Source organism: Protobothrops mucrosquamatus, unplaced genomic scaffold (genome assembly GCF_001527695.2).
Source record: "Protobothrops mucrosquamatus isolate PMUCROS unplaced genomic scaffold, P.Mucros_1.0 scaffold1241, whole genome shotgun sequence".
In the NCBI taxonomy this organism is placed as follows: Eukaryota; Metazoa; Chordata; class Lepidosauria; order Squamata; family Viperidae; genus Protobothrops; species Protobothrops mucrosquamatus.
Window position 1 is genome coordinate 205,478 of NW_015387448.1, and position 16,441 is coordinate 221,918.

Genomic DNA, 16,441 nt, shown 5'->3' on the forward strand with positions numbered 1-16,441 from the left:
TTATTATTATTATTATTATTATTATTATTATTATTATTATTATTATTATTATTATTATTATTATTATTATTATTATTATTATTATTATTATTATTAAGCTCAGAGAGCACCAAGGACCTCTCATTCCAACCCTGAACAACATGTATTCTCCTTTATTAAAAACCATTCTTAATGTGACATGTCTGTAATAAATTTAGTGAAGGTTCTGTGGCTTAGCCACCCTGTTTAGCCCAGTGCCATAGTCAGACGGATGAAACAGAATGAAAAAGATCAAACATCAAAAAAAAAAAAAAAAGGGCACCAATCGCCACCTAATCCAAAGCCTAGCCAAAAAAAGAAAAAGAAAAAACAGGTCTTCAGCCATTTGTAGAAGACAAAATGGTGGGAACAGTATAAGTCAGGGGTCCTCAAACTTGGCCACTTTAAGACTTGTGGACTTCAATTCCCAGAATTCCTTAGCCAGTTGGGAATTGAAGTCTGCAAGTCTTAAAGTGGCCAAGTTTGCAGACCCCTGGTATAAATCTCTCTGGAAACATCTTCTCCATCCCCCCCCCCAATGTGAGGTTGGCTCCAACCCTCCTATCCTTTCCTAAGAGCCTAAAGACCTGGATCTGCCAATTGGTCTGGGACCCCAATGGGGAAACAGCACACATCTCCCTATTCTTCCCCTGCCCTCCCACACGTGTCCTTGCTTTTAATTTAAGTTGCTAAATGAATGGTGATAAGTCAAGGACTACCTGTACATTCTCCTCCACCTCCAATAATAAAAGTCAGCTCAAGAAATAGCAACTGTTAAAAACAGGGCAAATGATTTAAAAGCTCTCAGGCACTCCAGCAATAAGAAAATAGCTAAATTTGCCAGACAAATTTTAGCACAGTACTACGAAATCTGATTAGGAACCAAGTCCTAATAGCTTTGTTGGAAAGGCCAGGCAAGCAAGCAACATCACAAATTGGTAGCTGGCAAGTCAGAGCACGGAACAATTTTGCCTGGGAAAAAAAACCACAGTCTCATTTTATTCCTCTGATTCTCAGGATGGTCACCTGTTAGGCATGGTCTAAGGCAGGTATGTCAAACTCGCAACCCGTGGGCTGCATCCAGCCCGCGCAGGCCACACCCACCCCAGCACCGCAAAAGTGAAAAACTCCTGATAGGTCACCATATGGCCCACATTGCATTCGGGCTTGATACCTCTGATCTAAGGGAACCTGTACTTCAATGTCAATTCCAACTCTTTGATCCTACCATTTATGAATGGCACTTTCATCTTAATCCCCAGAATAACCATTCACTATTCTTTTTTTCTTTTTTTTTAAAAATCAACCTTTAATTACTTTCTATGTCCAGATTATTTGAGGTCACAAAAGCGGCTTACCAAAGGAACAGAGAACTCTGCATCAGTCATTTGATCAGAAGCAACGTGGTGTAGCTGTGGGTGATCGTTTTTTAAGAAGAGCTGTAATCCGACTTTTCTCAGCCCTGCAACAGAATTTCTTATCTTCTGGAGGGGGACTTGCAAAATTAATTCTTTTTTCTAAAATGTATATAGCTAGTATTGGGGAATAGCCAACTGTGTATCACAGTGCAAGAAGTCAAGGTCATCCATCGAAAGTATACGCCACAAAATTTAGGACCAAAAGAAGGAAATGCTTTTCACATGGGGTATACTGAAGGTGTGCAGTTCACTGCCAGGAATTGTAACAGCAACCATATTTAGATGGGTTTAGAGAGGGACTGGACAGATTAATAAAGGATCAGCCTATCAATGGCTATTATTAACAGCCATTAACAAGCACGCATAGATAAACAACATCTACATAACATTTAAAGCAAAAAGCAAAAAAAAGGGAAATAGAAAGACTAAAACACCTCTTCACTAACACTCATCGCCCTAAGGCCAGAGGCCTGGGAATGGAAGTGCAACATCTCACCATCAAGCCTGCCAATGCAGGGACCACTAGCAAAACAAATCCTTTGAATGTAACTGGACAATAAAGAGATAGCATGGAGGAGGAACAGGAAATGGAAAGTTAACTAGGGAACACAAACATTAGTTCTGGCTTTGCTGTACTGTAACCACTTGGTCTTTAGTAAAAGTATACTTTTCTCACAAATGGAGGTGAGGGTCTTTCTTTCCTAAGAAATTAAGTCGGGCAGGTGTGACAATTTGACAGACTCTTGGTCCCAGTTTGGGGCTGATTTTCATTATGGATTACTACATTTTTATCCTGCCTTTCCTTTAGGAAATTGACAATGCTAATGCTCGCCTCCCCCACACACCTGCTTTTGAACCTGAGTCTTTACATCTTCTATAGGCAACACTGTATTATTTCCACCACATTACTTTAGACAAGCTGAAACTTGTCAAGCCGAACAAGTGCGAGAATTCTGTGGGAACTCCATTCCTTGCCAGCTTCAGGAACAAATGTAGGTTGACAAGATAGTAGTTCACTGCTTTGGAAAGAAGAAGGTAGCCTATCTGTGTGCACCTTATGGGTTGCTGTTGTTGTTGTTTCCTGACAACCTCTTTTCTTGTTGAAAAATACAGCTGCAGTTTGGTTCTTATGCTGTCACTTGAGGCAGTTGCATTGTGCCCTACAACGTCTCTGCCCCATGGTAAATCTTTTCAGTGGCATCATCAGAGGAAGATGTGGAATCCCTGCTAGTCAATATTAGACTTCAGTCAAAAGTAGATGGGGACTCTACTTAATAAAGACATCACAAGAATTTTTGTAGGACTTCATCTCATTAGATGATTTCCAGTGACAAGCTTCGTCCAATTTTCTCAGAGCTTGAAGGGCAACTTCGGGGAGTTGATGTCTGACTTTTGGGTTCCTTATGGTTCTCAAAGTAAATTTTTTTTCCCTATTATGTCCTCCCCTTAATGTCACCAAAATTCTCCTCAACTTTAAGAAAATAAAAAATTACCTGGAGACCTCCTTCATCTTCTGCCTTCCCCATATGGATGCCCTCCAGCTGTGAACCATAATTCGTAGCCAATATGATCAAAAACTCCCTTTTTATGACCCTGTAATCTCTTAATTTGGGGTAGAGTCAGGGCGATTGGATGGAGCTGAGCGTTTACTGCCCTTCCTGACACCACAAGGAGTTCACAGCAGATTTTTTTCTTTCACTCTAGGCGAGAAATATCTGCTGCGACCTCGGATTGAACTCTCAACTTTCCCAATGGGAAGTGAGCGTCTTTATCACTAGTCCACCATGCTGCTCATGGCCAGTACGATCAATAGATAGTCATGTAATTTGGGAGTGAAGAGAATTAAAAAGCTGGAAGGCATCAGATTGGGTAAGACTGGACAAGATGACCCAGGAGATTCATCCACTGGTCTCTAGGAGTTGGATTCTATCAATCTCTCTCCCATTCTTGAGGAGCATTTGATTGATCCTGTTGTCATTTCTACTTTGTGTGAAGGAACCTATGTGATGACAGTGACGGCCAACGATGCCGATGACAGCACCACAGCAAATGGGATGGTGAGGTACCGCATTGTGACTCAGACTCCACAAAGTCCATCCCAAAATATGTTTACCATTAACAGCGAGACTGGAGATATAGTGACAGTTGCCGCAGGACTCGATCGTGAGGTAAGGGATCAACTTATTTGGTTAACAAGTAGTCCCCACTTCATAGCTACAGCTAGTCCTTGACTTACAATCATTCATTTAGTGATTGTTCGAAGTTACAACAGCACTGAAAAAAGTGATTTATAATTGTTATTCACACCTACGACAATTGGAGCATTCCCCATGGTCAGGGGTAGGCAACCTTGGCTCTTTTATGACTCCCAGAATTCCTGAGCCAGCATGGCTCAGCTTGGAAACCTCTCCCTTTCCCCTCAGCAAGGCTGGCTCAGGAATTCTGGGAGTTGAAGTCCCCGAGTCATAAAAGAGCCAAGGTTGCCTATCCCTGACCATGGTCATGTGATCAAACTTTGGAGACTTGGCAACTGGATCATATTTATGACCATTGCAATGTCCTGGAATCACGTGATCACCTTTTGCAACCTTCTAACAAACAAAGTCAAATGGGAAGCTAGATTCACTTAACAATCATGTTACTAACTTAACAACTGCAGTGATTCACTTAACAATTGTGACAAGAAAGATTGTCAAATGTGGCAAAACTCATTAAAAAACTGTCTTGCTTATTAACAGACATTTTGGGCTTATTTGTTGTGGTAAGTCGAGGACTATCTGTATTTTTTTCCTCTCTAAAGTAGATTAACTTGGTCTGTACAAGGTGTCTTGTTAAAGAGTAGTCTCAAATAAGGATATTTTAAATTCCAATGTTTCCTTAAGCAAATGTGTCATATATGTTCGTTTGCTTTTTTGTTTGGTTGTTGTTCTTTTCTGATTTTCTTTACTATGTTTTATCGTCTTTTAAGTTTTTGTTTCCTTGAAAAAAGCAAGAAAGGTCAAATAAAAAAAATAGATAATAACTGAGCTCCCTGTGGTCTTCAACCCTCCCTCCTTGCCCAAAGTCCAGCATATGCTTAAGGTGCTTCAAAAAAGTCTGAGTAGGGATTGTGGGCTATTTGAAGATTAGGAGCATATGGCAGGCTGCATATGCTCTTTTAAATTAGGAATGTCTGCCAATTAAGTATTTATTCTTTTTACTCAAACAGTAAAGCCTGAACAAAAAGCTGACCTACATCTGTGAATTTTAACTGTACTTTGGTGTTGCAGAATGATGGAGCAAACAATTTAGTAGAGGAATAGCAATAGATGCGAAACAATTTCTTCATTTTTCCTGTTTTTCTTCTGTTATCTATCCCCTAGTCTTTTTTTTTGCCTTTTGATCTGATAAACATATGTCCATTTCTTCTTCTTCTTCTTCTTCTTCTTCTTCTTCTTCTTCTTCTTCTTCTTCTTCTTCTTCTTCTTCTTCTTCTTCTTCTTCTTCTTCTTCTTCTTCTTCTTCTTCTTCTTCTTCTTCTTCTTCTTCTCCTCCTCCTCCTCCTCCTCCTCCTCCTCCTCCTCCTCCTCCTCCTTCTCCTTCCTTTCCTCCTCCACCCATTTCTCCCTTCCTCTTTCCTCTCTACTCTCTCTATCTCCCTTCCTTCTTCCCTTTCCCTTCCTCCTTTTACTTTTCCTTACATTTTCTGACAATACCCAAGCTACATTTTCTGAATTTTACTTTTCATAATCAGCATATCCTGTTTTTCCTATCCTAAAACTAAAAAATGGAGGGCGAGGGAAGGAATTAGGTTTCCTTTTTCAGGATTTCCAGAATCCTGCCTCAAAGTTTGAAAGAAGACTCTAAAGAGCCCAATCTGATTAGTGCAGAGAAGCTTGTCCAAAAGTCCTCTTTTTCATAGGGGCCTAACAAGTTGTGTCAAAGCCTCTGCCCAAGTGATTTCTTCTCTGTCCTCCCCCCCCCCTCCCATTTTTCTCCTCTCTCCCATCAGTGTCTCTGCTTGATTCATTCAAACACCTCAGGCTGATGTTTGCTTGGAGGGATGCATCAAGGTTTCAAGGAGCTCAGAGCTGCTTTGAGGCATCCCAGCAGTGCCTTACAGCAAAGATAGATGCCTAAATGCTGCCTCCAAGCAGGCTGGCACTGGTGGTCACTGGTGGATTCAGAGAACTTGAGGGAAATATCGGCAGCAAGTCTGCAGCCAAGAGTGAATGACTTGTCAAAAAGATGTGGACATGACAAGGAAGATGGATGCCAGGTACTTGCCCAAGGCAGATTTTCCAGCTGCACTTGACCTTCAGGCAGGAGAGTTGGCTCAGACTGGGCCAGTTGGTTAGATGGAGAAGGAATATTCAAGAGGCCGAATGTGCTGGAGATTAAAAGGAGCTGGAAAAAAGGAGCCATGATATTGGCTTCCTCTCCAGTGTCAGCTGACTTAGCATAGACATTATTTTACAGTCCTTGTTGCTCCAAAAACTTCTCGTCTCTCGAGATTTGGAGCAAACTACTGTTTTCTTTGGTTTTGCAAAATTCAGCAACCATGGCCTGACCTTCCCTTTTCCCCTTAAAATGTTATTTTGTGCAATTACTATAATAGCAATAGTAATAGAATTTAGACTTGTATACTGTCCCACAGTGCTTTACAGCACTCTCTGGGCAGTTTACAATGAAGAAGCATTATTTTCATATAGACCCCAACAATCTTGGTCCTCATTTTAGCGACCTCGGAAGGAATGAAGACTGAGTCAACCTTCAGCAAGTCAGGATCGAACACCAGGCTGTGGACAGAGTTAGCCTGCAGTATTACACTTTAACCACTCCTTGATTAGAATAGGCTAATCCTAGTCATTAGAATACACTATCCTTAGTCAACCAAAATGGGCAACTTTTAATAACCATAACCAAACAAATCATGTAGATCCAACAAAATGTCCCCCAGGAATGCAATTGCCCCCCAAAATATGGAGCCATCCAAATAGAAACAGGACAGGCCATGCCAGAACTAGGACCAAACTATTTAAGTGGGGAATGGCCAGTGTGACTGTGGTGCACCAGAACAAACAATAACACATATTATTTGAAGATGTCTTCTCAGGAAATTTCAAGGCACCTGGGATGACCTCATCACAGCCACACCAGAAGCAGTTAGATGTTAAGCTTCTTTAGATATTGCACTATAACATCTGTCCTATTGTGACTCTACGGCACCACATTATGGCAATTTTATCATGGTTTTACTCTAATTTAATATTTTATCTCACCTATTGTATTGTCCACACATTTTACGTACATGTATTTGCTGATGCCTTGTTTATATTTGTGTTTGTATGTATAGTGTGTTTTATCAGTGCTGTTGCATGTCTTCTTTAGCTGACATATGCTAAATGAAATAAAAAATAAAAATCTTAGTCGTGAGACCAGAAGCCACAGATCTTAGGGAGGGTCACTTGTTTTTATCTGAAAGGAAGATTCCCCCCACCTCTTCCAATATAATTGATTTCTAATGTAAGAGCATTATGTTAAGACAATGCTTCGTTTCAATGGGCAGGGCAATCTTCAGCCTTTCAAGGCTGATGTCAGCTCTTGGAGGTGGAGCAGTTCACAAAACAGTCATGAAAGAATTCCAGGAATGCTCTTGATTGTAGTAAAGTAGAATAACAGAGTCTTAAAAGCCTGTCAAAGTTTCTCTCTTATTATGTTGAGTTTCTTTTGCACAACTTCCTTTTTCTCCAGATTTTCTCCCTCTAAAAGCTCATTCATTCTCAAAGCTCAGCTCTAAATTCTTTTACAGCAGGTATATATGCATTACTGGTTTCATAATTCACCCATTTCCATTGGGCTTAAGACATTTTTTTTAAAAAAAAAACCCACATAAATCCTTTAAAAGAAGTAAAACATGGATGCATTTTGCTACTGTCTCTGCCGCAATGTTTTTAGACATTCCAATTTGGTCAACAGCTTTGATATTTCAGGTCTCCCTTTCAAGTACTAATGAGATCCAGTATTGGATGGATTCTGGACCCAGATGACACTGGCTAGATATAAAGATTTGCCAAGATATCAGGGCTAGGGCCATGAAGTCACTCCACTTGAAGAAGACTTAACTAAGCAAGATTCGTTTATTTAATTTTAGGCCATCTGGCTCCAGAATGAGTCCGAGCAGCTTACAACTTCAAAAGCAATAAGAAAAAAGAAAAGATCACATAAATCCAAACTACACTTCATATACTATAAACTAGAATGGACACAACCAAGAATAACCACATTTTTAAAGACTTAGAACATAGCACATAGAATAATAGAGTTGGAAGGGACCTCCAACCACCTGCTCAAGCAGGGGACCCTATATCATTTGATACAAATCATTGTCCAATCTCTTTTTGAAAGCCTTCAGTGATGTAGCACCCACAACTTCTGAAGGCAAGCTATTCCATTGGCTGATTGCTCTCACCGTTAGGAAATTTCTTCTTATGAAAGAAGGCGAATATACGTGTCCTGGGATAATCTTGCAGGATCCAATCTGAGTCAGTCACTGGGACGAGAGGTTTAGTCTTCTGAGCTTTCAGTTTCATGCAGGAGCCCATCTTCAAGGAACTTCTCTCTAGGCTAGAGAGAAGTTCCCTGAAGATGGGCTCCAACACAAGTCCGAAAGCTCGGAAGAAAAAACCTTTGGTCCCGGTGACCAACCCAGATTGGATCCTGAAATTTCTCCTTAGTTCTAGGTTAGTTTCCAACCATTGTTTCTTGTCTGGACTATCATCAGGATGGGATGGGATGGGAATCACATGGATTTCTAGGGGGAAATGATTCCAGATTACAGACATCACAACAAAGAAGGCACACTTCCTAGACATCAATAGATTGCACTGATCTATTGATTGAGGGGACACAAAGTACACCAACTCTGCCCAGGTTTACTATATAGACCAGAGGTCCCCAACCTTTTGGGCACCAGGGACCGGTTCCATGGAGAGAGGTTTTTTTTCACGGACCAGAGGGTGTGTGGTTTTCTGTGCTGCCTGCATCTCGCGGATGGGGTTTTGCTTGTTTGTGCGGACCAGTTGCTGGTGTGCCGTGGCCTGGTACTGGTCCATGGTTGGGGACCCCTGATATAAACAGAAACCATTTAGCAATCATTCAAAGTTCCAATGGACCTATCTAAAGGGTTACTTACAATTTAGATTTAAAGTTGGGCACTCCACAACCACATTTACAGTTGTTTGCATATGACTGCATTTTACAATGGTTTTGCTGAAATCCAGCATTTGTTTCTGGCTTTTATGGTTTTATGACCATAAAAATTTACAACTGCCACAAAAAATGGTCCTAAAACCAGTTCAGTTATATGACCCATTTTACAATTGTCACGAGTTACAACCATGATGGGCAGGGTCCATTACAATTGTAACTTAAGTACCACCTGTAGATAGATAATAATAAGACCCTGCTGGAAATTGTTCTTCAATATTTAATAGCTTTCTCCTTTCTATATTGCCTCAGTGTATAAAGTCCTTTTGAGATTTCTCCTTAAATGTTATGCCTATTCTTTCTTTGACTGAAAAAGAGGAGTCACCCGAACTATCTCTGACATTAGAGATAAGAAAGCGAAAAACAGACCAAAGCAGTGTATAAACAACTGAATAGTTTTCAAAGCGATCTTACCTGATTCCCACTAATCGGATGTAAATATAGTTACACAGCTCTGTGACCATTTACTTGCCATGGCTGTGCTTAATTGAATGGATCCCCAAGGAAGATAATGATAATTGGACTCCACTTCATAAAAATTGTTAAAGGGAGATGGTTTTGCAACAGACTGACTTTAAGCTTCATGCTCACACAGGGGTAAAAACGGCTAGAGGAGAAACAAAACAACATCAATCCCACTAAGCTAATGGAAGGAAAATACGGGATTCTACTTAGGAATGCAAAAATTTAAACACATCGAGATTCAGAGCTAACGTTGAATAAGAAATCAAGTTTAAAGCGAGTTCAAAAATCAAACATTTGTATGAAAATACCGAAAGAGCAAAGGAGAGGTCAGGTTTGTTAAGGAATCTTTGAAGATAAAAGCGGAATGACTTAGCGAGGGCCTCAAGAATATATTATGTGGATTTACTAGGAAAACAGAGCCAGGTTTGAGAGAGTGACAAAAATGAAAATAAGAAGAACCTTGCGAGTTTTACCTACCCCTGTTTCCCTGAAAGTAAGGCCTACCCTGAAAATAAGCCCTAGCTTGATTTTGGGGGTGGGCCTAATATAAGCCCTACCCCAAAAATAGGCCCTAGTTTTGAGGTGAGGCACACACCTAAAAATCAAGCTAGAGCGGGAGTGTGGAGCTGCCCCACGTGCCCCACACCCGCTTACCTTGCAGCCAGGCCTCTCCTCGCCGATCCAATTCTTCTGCGGCCTCCCCTGGCCTGCAATTCAGAGTCAGAGGTCTTTCTGGAAGGCCTCTGCAGCAGAGAACCGAGCTATGAAGGCTGCAGAGGCCTTCCAGAAAGGCCTTTGACTGCAAAATGCAGGCCGGAATGCAGCTGCAGAAGAAGTGGACTGGCTGGGCGGGTCTGTCGGTGCCAGAGGTGAGTATAAAAGACACCTCCTGAAAATAAGACCTGATGCCTCTTTTGGAGTAAAAAAAAAAATTAAGATCCAGTCTTATTTTCAGGGAAATTAGGAGCTAGAGCAGGGGTAGTCAACCTTCGCTCTTTTATGACTCGTGGACTTCAACTCCCAGAATTCCTGAGCCAGCTTAGCTGGCTCAGGAATTCTGGGAGTTGAAGTCCACGAGTCATAAAAGAGCCAAGGTTGACTACCCCTGAGCTAGAGGAATAAGGAGACCTTGGACAGCTACCAGGGAAGCCATTCGAAAATACATCATATAACCACATGAAAATGTTAATACCATATACAATAAATGTGTCTAAGAAAAGGGCAGGCACATTCGTGGATTTCACTGTCCACCATCCCAGTAATTTATTTTAATTATTTAATTTTATTATCAGTTTAGCAATGCCTGACTCCAAACTAACTCTGTTCCAGACTCGTGTGATCACCATGTTACGTACCACCTTCTCAGTTGGCTTCCAACAAGCAAAGTCAACAAGGGAAGCTGGATTTGCTTAATGACCATGTGATTCATTTAACAACTGCAGTGATCTTTACAACAAAAAAAGGTTGTGAAATTGGGCACAACTCCCTTAATAACCGCCTTACTTAGCAATTAAAATTCTGGTCCCAATTGTAGCTGTAAGTCAAGGGTTTTCTGTACAACATCTGTTATCTTTTTTTTTATTATTCAAAGATACGAGGAAGGCCATCTTTATAAAATTTAATCCTAAATATAGGCCTTTACTATCTTTATAAAATTTAATCCTAAATATAGGCCTTTACTATAAATGTATATGCCGTAATTAATCTTTGGAGCCCAATGGAGGGAGATGCTAATATTTTGTTAATGAAATTCTAAGAACAATGGATAAGTGGCATTTTCNATGGGAACTACATCAGCTCTTTTCCAGTCCTCTGGTAGTTCCCCAGTGCTCCAAGATCTTTGAAAAATATAGTTCAGTGGTTCTGAGATCACATCTGCCAGTTCCTTGAGAACCTTGGGGTGTAATCCATCTGGTCCTGGTGATTTGAACTCGTCTAGGCTGGACAAGTGCTCACTTATCATTTTCTTGCCTATCTTAACTTGTGTTTCTATACTGTGTTTCTTCTTCTTCTTCTTCTCCTCCTCCTCCTCCTCCTTCTCCTCCTCCTCCTTCTCCTTCCTTTCCTCCTCCACCCATTTCTCCCTTCCTCTTTCCTCTCTACTCTCTCTATCTCCCTTCCTTCTTCCCTTTCCCTTCCTCCTTTTACTTTTCCTTATATTTTCTGACAATACCCAAGCTACATTTTCTGAATTTTTCTTTTCATAATCAGCATATCCTGTTTTTCCTATCCTAAAACTAAAAAATGGAGGAGGGGGGATGAATTAGATTTCCTTTTTCAGGATTTCCAGAATCCTGCCTCAAAGTTTGAAAGCCATAGCTCTGAAGAGCCCAATCTGATTAGTGCAGAGAAGCTTGTCCAAAAGTCCTCTTTTTCATAGGGGCCTAACAAGTTGCGCCAAAGCCTCTGCCCAAGTGATTTCTTCTCTGTCCTCCCCCCTCCCATTTTTCTCCTCTCTCCCATCAGTGTCTCTGCTTGATTCATTCAAACACCTCAGGCTGATGTTTGCTTGGAGGGATGCATCAAGGTTTCAAGGAGCTCAGAGCTGCTTTGAGGCATCCCAGCAGTGCCTCACAGCAAAGATAGATGCCTAAATGCTGCCTCCAAGCAGGCTGGCACTGGTGGTCACTGGTGGATTCAGAGAACTTGAGGGAAATATCGGCAGCAAGTCTGCAGCCAAGAGTGAATGACTTGTCAAAAAGATGTGGACATGACAAGGAAGATGGATGCCAGGTACTTGCCCAAGGCAGATTTTCCAGCTGCACTTGACCTTCAGGCAGGAGAGTTGGCTCAGACTGGGCCAGTTGGTTAGATGGAGAAGGAATATTCAAGAGGCCGAATGTGCTGGAGATTAAAAGGAGCTGGAAAAAAGGAGCCATGATATTGGCTTCCTCTCCAGTGTCAGCTGACTTAGCATAGACATTATTTTACAGTCCTCGTTGCTCCAAAAACGTCTCGTCTCTCGAGATTTGGAGCAAACTACTGTTTTCTTTGGTTTTGCAAAATTCAGCAACCATGGCCTGACCTTCCCTTTTCCCCTTAAAATGTTATTTTGTGCAATTACTATAATAGCATTAGTAATAGAATTTAGACTTGTATACTGTCCCACAGTGCTTTACAGCACTCTCTGGGCAGTTTACAATGAAGAAGCATTATTTTCATATAGACCCCAACAATCTTGGTCCTCATTTTACTGACCTCGGAAGGAATGAAGACTGAGTCAACCTTCAGCAAGTCAGGATCGAACACCAGGCTGTGGACAGAGTTATCCTGCAGTACTACACTTTAACCACTCCTTGATTAGAATAGGCCAATCCTAGTCATTAGAATACACTATCCTTAGTCAACCAAAATGGGCAACTGTTAATAACCATAACCAAACAAGTCACGTAGATCCAACAAAACGACCCCCCAGGAATGCAATTGCCCCCCAAAATATGGAGCCATCCAAATAGAATCAGGACAGGCCATGCCAGAACTAGCACCAAACTATTTAAGTGGGGAATGGCCAGTGTGACTGTGGTGCAGCAGAACAAACAATAGCACATATCATTTGAAGATGTCCTCAGGAAATTTCAAGGCACCTGGGATGACCTCATCACACCCACACCAGAAGCAGTTAGATGTTAAGCTTCTTTAGATATTGCACTATAACATCTGTCCTATTGTGACTCTATGGCACCACATTATGGCAATTTTATCATGGTTTTACCCTAATTTAATATTTTATCTCACCTATTGTATTGTCCACACATTTTACGTACATGTATTTGCTGATGCCTTGTTTATATTTGTGTTTGTATGTATAGTGTGTTTTATCAGTGCTGTTGCATGTCTTCTTTAGCTGCCATACGCCAAATGAAATAAAAAATAAAAATCTTAGTCATGAGACCAGAATCTTAGGGAGGGTCACTTGTTTTTATCTGAAAGGAAGATTTTCCCCACCTCTTCCAATATAATTGACTTCTAATGTAAGAGCATTACGTTAAGACAATGCTTCGTTTCGATGGGCAGGGCAATCTTCAGCCTTTCAAGGCTGATGTCAACTCTTGGAGGTGGAGCAGGTCACAAAACAGTCATGAAAGGATTCCAGGAATGCTCTTGATTGTAGTAAAGTAGAATAACAGAGTCTTAAAAGCCTGTCAAAGTTTCTCTCTTATTATGTTGAGTTTCTTTTGCACAACTTCCTTTTTTCTCCAGATTTTCTCCCTCTAAAAGCTCATTCATTCTCAAAGCTCAGCTCTAAATTCTTTTACAGCAGGTATATATGCATTACTGGTTTCATAATTCACCCATTTCCATTGGGCTTAAGACTTTTTTTTAAAAAAAAACCCACATAAATTCTTTAAAAGAAGTAAAACATGGATGCATTTTGCTACTGTCTCTGCCGCAATGTTTTTAGACATTCCAATTTGGTCAACAGCTTTGATATTTCAGGTCTCCCTTTCAAGTACTAATGAGATCCAGTATTGGATGGATTCTGGACCCAGATGACACTGGCTAGATATAAAGATTTGCTGAGATATCAGGGCTAGGGCCATGAAGTCACTCCACTTGAAGAAGACTTAACTAAGCAAGATTCATTTATTTAATGTTAGGCCATCTGGCTCCAGAATGAGTCCGAGCAGCTTACAACTTCAAAAGCAATAAGAAAAAAAGAAAAGATCACAAAAATCCAAACCATACTTCATATACTATAAACTAGAATGGACATAACCAAGAACAACCACATTTTAAAAGACTTAGAACATAGCACATAGAATAATAGAGTTGGAAGGGACCTCCAACCCCCTGTTCAAGCAGGGTACCCTATATCATTTGAGACAAATCATTGTCCAATCTCTTTTTGAAAGCCTTCAGTGATGTAGCACCCACAACTTCTGAAGGCAAGCTATTCCATTGGCTGATTGCTCTCACCGTTAGGAAATTTCTTCTTATGAATGAAGGCGAATATACATGTCCTGGGATAATCTTGCAGGATCCAATCTGAGTCAGTCACTGGGACGAGAGGTTTAGTCTTCTGAGCTTTCAGTTTCATGCAGGAGCCCATCTTCAAGGAACTTCTCTCTAGGCTAGAGAGAAGTTCCCTGAAGATGGGCTCCAACACGTCCGAAAGCTCGGAAGAAAAAACCTCTGGTCCCGGTGACCAACCCAGATTGGATCCTGAAATTTCTCCTTAGTTCTAGGTTAGTTTCCGATCAATGTTTCTTGTCTGGACTATCATCAGGATGGGATGGGATGGGAATCACGTGGATCTCTAGGGGAAAATGATTCCAGATTACAGACACCACAACAAAGAAGGCACACTTCCTAGACATCAATAGATTGCACTGATCTATTGATTGAGGGGACACAAAGTACACCAACTCTGCCCAGGTTTACTATATAGACCAGACGTCCCCAACCTTTTGGGCACCAGGGACCGGTTCCATGGAGAGAGGTTTCTTTCCATGGACCAGAGGGTGTGTGGTTTTGTGTGCTGCCTGCATCTCGCAGATGGGGCTTTGCTTGTTTGTGCGGACCAGTTGCTGGTGTGCCGTGGCCTGGTACTGGTCCATGGTTAGGGACCCCTGATATAAACAGAAACCATTTAGCAATCATTCAAAGTTCCAATGGACCTATCTAAAGGGTTACTTACAATTTAGATTTGAAGTTGGGCACTCCACAACCACATTTACAGTTGTTTGCATATGACTGCATTTTACAATGGTTTTGCTGAAATCCAGCATTTGTTTCTGGCTTTTATGGCTTTATGACCATAAAAATTTACAACTGCCACAAAAAATGGTCCTAAAACCAGTTCAGTTATATGACCCATTTTACAACTGTCACGAGTTACAACCATGATGGGCAGGGTCCATTACAGTTGTAACTTAAGTACCACCTGTAGATAGATAATAATAAGATCCTACTGGAAATTGTTCTTCAATATTTAATAGCTTTCTCCTTTCTATATTGCCTCAGTGTATAAAGTCCTTTGGAGATTTCTCCTTAAATGTTATGCCTATTCTTTCTTTGACTGAAAAAGAGGAGTCACCCGAACTATCTCTGACATTAGAGATAAGAAAGTGAAAAACAGACCAAAGCAGTGTATAAACAACTGAATAGTTTTCAAAGCGATCTTACCTGATTCCCACTAATCGGATGTAAATATAGTTACACAGCTCTGTGACCATTTACTTGCCATGGCTGTGCTTAATTGAATGGATCCCCAAGGAAGATAACGATAATTGGACTCCACTTCATAAAAATTGTTAAAGGGAGTTGGTTTTGCAACAGACTGACTTTAAGCTTCATGCTCACACAGGGGTAAAAACGGCTAGAGGAGAAACAAAACAACGTCAATCCCACTAAGCTAATGGAAGGAAAATACGGGATCCTACTTAGGAATGCAAAAATTTAAACACATCGAGATTCAGAGCTACGTTGAATAAGAAATCAAGTTTAAAGCGAGTTCAAAAATCAAACATTTGTATGAAAATACCGAAAGAGCAAAGGAGAGGTCAGGTTTGTTAAGGAATCTTTGAAGATAAAAGCGGAATGACTTAGCGAGGGCCTCAAGAATATATTATGTGGATTTACTAGGAAAACAGAGCCAGGTTTGAGAGAGTGACAAAAATGAAAATAAGAAGAACCTTGAGAGTTTTACCTACCCCTGTTTCCCTGAAAGTAAGGCCTACCCCGAAAATAAACCCTAGCTTGATTTTTGGGGTGGGCCTAATATAAGCCCTATCCCCAAAATAGGCCCTAGTTTTGAGGTGAGGCACACACCTAAAAATCAAGCTAGGGCGGGAGTGTGGAGCTGCCCCATGCACACCACACCCACTTACCTTGCAGCCAGGCCTCTCCTCGCCGATCCAATTCTTCTGTGGCATCCCCTGGCCTGCATTTCAGAGCCAGAGGTCTTTCTGGAAGGCCTCTGCAGCAGAGAACCGAGTTATGAAGGGCTGCAGAAGCCTTCCGGAAAGGCCTTTGACTGCAAAATGCAGGCCGGAATGCAGCTGCAGAAGAAGTGGACCTGCTGGGCGGGTCTGTCGGTGCCAGAGGTGAGTATAAAAGACACCCCCTGAAAATAAGACCTGATGCCTCTTTTGGAGGCAAAAAAAAATTAAGATCCGGTCTTATTTTCGGGGCAATTAGGAGCTAGAGCAGGGGTAGTCAACCTTGGCTCTTTTATGACTCGTGGACTTCAACTCCCAGAATTCCTGAGCCAGCTGTGCTGAGGGGAAAGGGAGAGGTTTCCAAGCTGAGCCATGCTGGCTCAGGAATTCTGGGAGTTGAAGTCCACGAGT

General features: G+C 41.3%; 1 protein-coding gene across 1 annotated transcript in view; it reads left to right on the forward strand.

Annotated features, from left to right (window-relative positions):
* Positions 1–16,441, forward strand: part of LOC107292003 (cadherin-4) — a gene marked incomplete at both ends in the record, with an annotated part of 277,419 nt that overhangs the window by 164,378 nt on the left and 96,600 nt on the right. The window contains one exon of the mRNA XM_015821060.1: positions 3,432–3,604. Within this exon, the coding sequence (XP_015676546.1) occupies positions 3,432–3,604 (173 nt within the window). The remainder of the gene's footprint in view (positions 1–3,431; positions 3,605–16,441) is intronic.